A 7186-nucleotide genomic window follows, 5' to 3' on the forward strand; every position below is an offset into this window, starting at 1 on the left:
CTCAGGCATCGCCGTCGGCGCAGCCGGTCATGGCCGGCCAGGGATTTTGCCCGAACTAGATCCCCGCCATCAGCAGGCCCTCCTGTACAGAACCGGTGACCAAGAGGCAGCGCGGCCCGACCAAGCTGGCCCGCACGCCGAACAAGGAAGGAGGGGAGGCGCCAGATTGCGGGCACCGACCGCCGCAGAAGCCGTCGGCGGCCGCCAACGACCACCGGATCCCGCCGCCGCGCGGCCAGGACACCAGATCCACCGCCCCGGACGGCTGCTAGCCGGCCATGCCTTGCCAATGGAGCCGCCGCTCCAGATCCTTGTTCCCCACGCAAAAGCAGGGCAACCGAGGCCCCGCCGCCACCATCCTTGGCGCCCTGGGCTTGCCCGGTGGCTGCCTCAGGCGGCGGCGAGGAAGGGAAGAGGGGGGAGGGAGGTGAGGAGGAGGGGCGGCTGTTGCGAGGAGTCGATATGAAGAAAAGAAAAAGATCTTTGATCACATAATACCTCCAAGAGTATTATTTTTCAATACGATTAAGCAGGACAGAAATATGGTTGACCACGAGATTGCTAAGTTTTGTAATAGGGACAAGTTTAACGGTGGCTGGCGCTATACCGTCCTATGTGATGGTTTTGTTTGGACTGATTGTATGAACATTTAATAATATTAACATATTTACGGGTTAAAAATATGACTTGCATGCTTTTCTTTTCACAAAAGCATCCCCTTGGGTTTTCTCAAGTGCGATACTCCTTTTCCCTACCAGCGGCCTATCCTCACAAAAGAGAGAGTGACTTGAAAGAGTTAGAAGAAGAAAGACAATCCTCAAAGCAATCATCAATGGCACCTCATTTGCAAGCATGAGGTGTATCTTTACACACAAACTAGTGCATCCCACATGTAATTGATGCAAATGTGCACTACAAGCTTGCACAAAATTAACTTTGTCAAGAATGTTGCCGAATGCACTAAGCCACATTGCAATACCTTTTTTGGGGATCGTTTCCTTGACAGGAACCTGCAGCTTCAATTTTTCTTTTCCCTAAGTAGATGGGAAACCTGTAGCTTTGATTTGTCATGGTCGCCATAAGCTTTTCTGCACCCGCGTGGTTTAATTTGATTTGTGTGTGTCGCTGCACTGCTGCCATTGGAGTCCCGCAATACCATCATTACATTTTGTCATATAGATTGAGCGCCGGCGAATATGGTTTTACCCACGAGATTGCTAAGTTTCGTAATAGTGACAAGTCTAACATTTTGTTGGTTGGCGTCATCCCATCCTATGTGACGATTTGGGTACAGAATGATTGTATGAATATTTAATGTTAGAATTTTTTTGTGTTGAAAATTTCAGAGAAAATCACTTTCCTTTGATTTTCACAAGTGCGGTGCTCCTTTCCCTACCAACGGCCTATCCTCACAAAAGAGAGAGTGACTTGTACTTAATATCTAATGTTTCTTCCATAGAGAAAGTGACCCAAAGAGACGCTGTCTCGAAGAGTTATAAGAAAACAACCGTCTATTGATTTGCTGTGTGCATCATGATGATGAAGAGGCCGGGAATTGCAACACATATTACCTTCTTTGGGGAAGTTTCCTTGAAAGGAACCTTCAGCTTTGATTTCCTTTTCCCCAAGAAGATGCTGAGACGTGCATTCGTCGACTCATCACTGGTACGAGCTGTGATCATCCCCATCAGCTTATCTGCACCCATGTGATTTGATCTGAATTTCTTTTTTTCTTTTTCTTTTTATGCTTGATTGAGTCAATTAGATGTGCAATAGCTAGATATGCCCAAGACAAAACCCAGTTTTGCAAGATGATTTGACTTGTAGGATTGGCCACTCAGTTCTTACATTTGCTTCTATGTTGCAATCAAATGCACTTCAATGACACATTCTCATATGCTTTAGTCATACAGGATCTAAGAGCTTTGCGACGAACAAAGAAACCCTAAACATGATTTCCTGGCACGTCGCGTTTTTCACTCTTGATCCACTGAAATTCTAGCTAGCAGGTCCGAACAATGCTCAGCAGTTGCGACATGACGAAGCAATCAAGTTGATACCAAAATGCACATCATGCATAATTATGACAGCACAGATACCGTTAACAAACGATCGAAACGATGGGCCTCAATTTACAGGAGTACGCTGTATTTGTGTCAACTGATTTTACATCAGAAAGGGGCTGATCCTACCAACTTGGTGCTGGGCATGGCCAGGCGAGCTACAAGTGAAAAGACCTGCTTTGCAATACAACTGGCTGATCTGGAGAAGCCCTACCCAAGTTGGGAGGCCGGTTTGTCTCAGGGATAAGGCCCTGAACTGAAACATGATACAGATCCGGCGCTGACAATTGTGTCCGAAAAAAGAAGCACCGAGAGGGCTCGTGACTGTCATTTGCGCTTTCACTTTCTTCTCGATGCAACCTCTGCTGCCCATGCTTTTCCGACGTCCGTTTGGAATTTCCCTACATAGAAATCAAGAGATTAACCAGGGAAATAAGCTGAGCTTTTTCGTGAGCTAGTATTTGAATCCTGCAAGATGGGAGATATACCAGAAATATGTAACAGTGTAAGGAGCATGACACATGTCAACTCATAACGATATCAAGTGCTCAGGCATTAATGTTCTGATTTGCTATTCTAGAAAGTTTCATAGAAATGTATTGTGTGTGTAAGAAAAATATGAATAAACAGGCAGCCTGCATAGTTTAAATACAAATGTGCACTTTAGCAGCAGAATCTGATGGAAGGGGAAAACAAGAATACAAACCTGCCGTCGATTGGAAGAACTCTTCTAGGTCCCGCCCTTGCTCTGAGAAATCAAAAACAATAGAAAGGCGTTAACGTGGTACTATAAACTCAGGAGTGAAAGGTGCTAATGAGTTAGGCATGTATTCTGCACATCTTTACACGCACTCCTCCCAGTGCATGTCAGGTAGGCTGAGAACCAAAGATAAATGAACGAAAAAAATCCTGCGCTTGCTACTAGAGTCATGCCTCCCCTATAATTATACTGAATCAAGAAGATTACTCAGTAAATTCATACTTTATAGTCTATAGTTATGGGTATGCACATGGGAAAAAGACTGATGCTGACTTGCTGAGTAAATCAAATTATCCAAACATCCATGTACCACTGGTGACTATCAGTAGGAGCTTACCCTTTTCATATTCCAGTGCTTGAAGTATCATCTCAACCTAAAAATAGAACATAGAAGAAAACAAACAGTTAGTCAAGAAAGAAAAATTCATCAACAGCATTAAGGAGACCTTAAGTTACAATGATTCCTGTTCCATGGTCTGCCAATGTTCATAATAGTAGCCACTCTCTTTAGCAGCTGATTATCTCATCTTGTTAATGCACTATTAAGTTAATTGTTGGTAATCCCAGCGCGTCAACACTTGCAGGTACAAGTCTAATGATTTACGGGGTAAAAATTGCAAGTAGCTTACCTTGTCAAAATCTTTAACAACCTTCGCTTCCAAAGTGGCGTTGTTCTCATACTCCATCCAAAGTTCACGAATTTCGTCGGCTGAAAAAGAACAGCATGAGATGAGTGAATTTCTACAACATATCAAAAGTACAAGGACAAGAGCATAAAACAATGCAAAGTACTAAGCCTGTTCACGAAGGATATCACTCGTTGCCTTGTATTAAGAAAGAATATTTGAGTACAGATATCTTAGTTATTTATTAGTTTCAAAATGTTGCTACTTGCTGCTGACACCTAGCTGGAGGACTATATGTAAACATCCAATGTTGTCCAATACATTGGTTTTGTTTTCTTTGATGGTAAACTACCACTTTTAAGTAACAAGAGAACAACATGACAAATATAGAATTTAGAATAATAAACATAAGAAACCTAATCAGTATCATAAGCATTTACAGAAATTGGGAATAAGAACAATCTAAGCCCATATTTCATTCTCTTCCCCTTCAAGTGTTTATGCTCATTATGAAGTTTCACCAATTTATAATCGAATCAAAAGCAGTCTTCATAATTATCACGAGGTGAAAGAAAGTTATATCAATGGATTATGGAATCAAGCCAGCCTAAAGTCAAGCCACGGAACTATAGATGTTAAGCTTTTCCATATTTCAGTATTAACCTCTTGAACCTCCACCAAGCAATGCGCACATATGGTCCAAAGCTTCCTTCTCTCTACGGCTCTTCTCTTCCTTGGGCACACCATCAGCAGGGGTGATATCGCCAACAATAGCTGGGCAGTAAAATGGTTGAAATGAGTTAACCAAAGTAGCATCCTGATAAGCAATTTTGACCATGTTTATTTTGCACAATTGGAAAGGACAATGCATGTGTAATTTCAGACTGATCACCAACACCCTCACATTCCAACAATTTCAAAGTTGAAAGCCACAAAATCGAACAAAGGAAGAGTCATCGGGGATTACCTTCGGCTATGTCATGCACAATCGCCATTTTCACACACCTGTAGAACACGAAAGAAACTTACAACTCATTAGGCAAAAGAGGATACTAGAAGAACGAGGTCCCACCGCACAATGGGAGGGAATGGCTGGGTATCCACGCACCTATCGCGGTTGACGCCGGCCGGAAGGTCGGCGGCGACGAGCGCCATGACTCCCATCCGGTACATGTGGTCGGCCACCGACTCGGGGCCCGGCACCCCGCGCCTCACCCACCCCGCCCTCTTCGTCGTCTGCGACCCACGCCGCACATCATCCCATCACACGAGATCAACCAACGATGCAAGCAAGACCTAAACCGGTGGTGGAGCAGGCAGGCAGCACTCACCTTGAGGCGGTAGCAGAGCGTGAGGAAGTCGATGGCGGAGGACGCCGAGGAGGCCGCCGGGGCCGCGGGGTCGGACCCAGGGGCCGGGGCGGGCGAGGAGGAGGACGACATGGCGGCGGCGAGGCGAGGCCGGAGGTGGCGCGCGCGGTGGTGAGGGGAGAGGAGGGGGGACCTGGTCGCGGCGGCGGCGGCGGCGCAGAGGGAGGAGAGGGAAAAGGCTCGGCTCCCACCCATGGCTGGGGTTAAGTATTGGGTGAGGTGAGGTGAGGCCGGGAGGAGCGGTGCGGTGGCCGTCCGGGAATGCCGGGGCGGTGGGGGTGGTGGTGGTTGTGGCGAGGGCCGCGAAAGCAGCGCGCCGCGTGCGTGCGCGCCGGGTGGCCCAGATTGCGCGGCGATCCCCCGCCCCGTTCTGCCCGCGAGTTTGGGCTGCGTCACCGTGTTTTCCTTACCCAAAACAAACGCCGGAATGGCCCAATCGCGTGTGCATGGTCTAGCCCCAGGGCATCATTTAAAAACATAAAAATAATAACACTCCATGGCGAACTTTTTTTTGAAGATGTACCCGAAGGCATACATTTCTTTTGTTCATAACAGTAACTATACAGAAATGAAATGCATACAAGCAACACAAAACAAGAAACATACAAGCGGTTGTCCTAAGGTGCATTTCTCTAATTCCTCACAATTATGTTTATATCCTCCAGAAAAAATCAAAGTATCTCTCTCCCGATTGCATGTATCCTTCCTTGTAGAAAAAAAAGAAAGTACTTGTCTCCCAATTACGTGCATCTCTTCCTTTTCTGACCTAATAGATTTACTTGCCGCTAACCAATTAGCCAAGGATAATCTCACCATAAATTCTATATAATTATGTGCCTTATCCAGTATGCCAAAAATATACACTTTCCATAAAGGAAAGGTGGGACTATATCCATGGCGAAGCGAATGGCATAGATCATGACCCTCAGCACTTTCCATTACAAAGTGCAAGGTGTATTACTTTTTCAAACATTATTAAACTCGTATACGTTTAATCAATACAACATGAAATATATCTTTATCTTATATTTATCTGATATTGTAGATATTTGTATATTTTTCCTATAAGCTTAATCAAACACATATATACGTCTAACTTCTGCAAAAAAAAAAAAGATTAACATACCGTATAATTTGGAACGGACGGAGCATATAAAAGCAAAAGTCTGACAGACTGAGATATTCACCATCGTCAAGAGGTTTGGATGTAGTGGGATCCGAAATTTCCATATCCTTTTTTCTAGGGACGAGGTTTCCATATCCTTTTTTTTACCTGAGGTTTCCATATCATAGTGCCATTGGTCCCATTTTTTTCAAGAACATCCAAGTTGTGTGTCTTTTGTACTCCCTTCATTCATTTATGTAAAGTGTATTATTTTCGGTTTGATGATAAAGGCACATAATTCTACACATGTTAGGACAAAATTAACCTTGTCTAAATCATTGATTAACAGCAACTAAATCGTTTATGCTAGGAAAGTAAGAGATGCACGCAATCAGAAGAGAGATACTTTTCTTTTTCTCTTTACAAGAAAAGATGCATGCAATCAGGAAAGAAATACGTTTCCTTTATTTGAAGGGCTAACGACGAAATTACGAGGAATTAGAAGAAATGCACCTTACATGGAATTTTATCAAAAAATAAATACACCTTATATAAAGGAACGGAGGGAGTATTAAGATAGGGAAACACTTCCTCTCAGGAGTCTGATGGGTTAGTTTCCATCAGACTATTCCATCTCCGTTCATTTGTCTTCCCATCCGACGGGTGCATGTGTCATCCATCTCTAACTAATCCCACAAATCATGCCGATTGTCATTTATTGCTAGCCGAGACCACCATATGTACATCATACAACCAAATTGAAACTCCCTCATCCATCCATTTCGTCTGCATCAGGTAACACGCATGGACGTTCACGGCTGTTAACACCGGCGTTCGTTTTGCCAGGTGCTCTCTCTCTGGATCCAAGCAAGAGTTCCGGTGCCAACCAGAACCACGAGCACCAAGCTGGTCGGCTGCCATGGTTCGGCTTCTTCGATTCCATCTCTCGATCATCGGCAGCGGCATCGTCCCGCTTGGTCATCTTGTCAGCGATTTCTTCGATCTACGACGGCAAGGGACGCGATGGAAATGCGGCACCATCTTCTTCCTCCACCACACCAGCCGCTCCCTCAGCACCTCCAGCGGTTCACCCTCCCTCCCGGCCGACTTACCTTATTGATACAGATAAGAAGCAAATAACATGCATATGTGCATATGTATTGCTCTACCGTTGAAGCAAGAAATGGAAGAACGTGTTCTGATCAATGTAGTTTTTGATGCCGAAGCACAAAATGATCAATTACGAAGCTTGACCTAATTAT

The 7186-nt window shown here is 44.7% G+C and overlaps 1 protein-coding gene across 1 annotated transcript; it reads right to left on the minus strand.

Moving 5' to 3' along the window:
• Positions 1 to 2096: 2096 nt before the first annotated feature.
• On the minus strand, positions 2097 to 5173 carry LOC123132495 (5'-deoxynucleotidase HDDC2). The gene is made up of 8 exons (XM_044552297.1): positions 4781 to 5173; positions 4558 to 4685; positions 4417 to 4454; positions 4113 to 4223; positions 3453 to 3532; positions 3161 to 3197; positions 2770 to 2811; positions 2097 to 2464 (listed from the first exon to the last, which is right to left on the minus strand). The coding sequence occupies exons 1-8, from the start codon at positions 5012 to 5014 to the stop codon at positions 2403 to 2405; spliced, it is 732 nt and encodes a 243-aa protein (XP_044408232.1). The 5' UTR covers positions 5015 to 5173; the 3' UTR covers positions 2097 to 2402.
• Positions 5174 to 7186: the final 2013 nt, after the last annotated feature.

Source organism: Triticum aestivum, chromosome 6A, assembly GCF_018294505.1.
Source record: "Triticum aestivum cultivar Chinese Spring chromosome 6A, IWGSC CS RefSeq v2.1, whole genome shotgun sequence".
In the NCBI taxonomy this organism is placed as follows: Eukaryota; Viridiplantae; Streptophyta; class Magnoliopsida; order Poales; family Poaceae; genus Triticum; species Triticum aestivum.

What these genes read in the sequence shown, in the direction of transcription:
- LOC123132495 (XM_044552297.1), bottom strand. Translation starts at nt 5,014, where the DNA reads ATGGGTGGGAGCCGAGCCTTTTCCCTCTCCTCCCTCTGCGCCGCCGCC. An exon ending in TTGTTAAAGATTTTGACAAG is followed by an intron (nt 3,198 to 3,452) that starts GTAAGCTACTTG and finishes TTCTATTTTTAG; the next exon opens with GTTGAGATGATACTTCAAGC. An exon ending in GTTCTTCCAATCGACGGCAG is followed by an intron (nt 2,465 to 2,769) that starts GTTTGTATTCTT and finishes ATTTCTATGTAG; the next exon opens with GGAAATTCCAAACGGACGTC.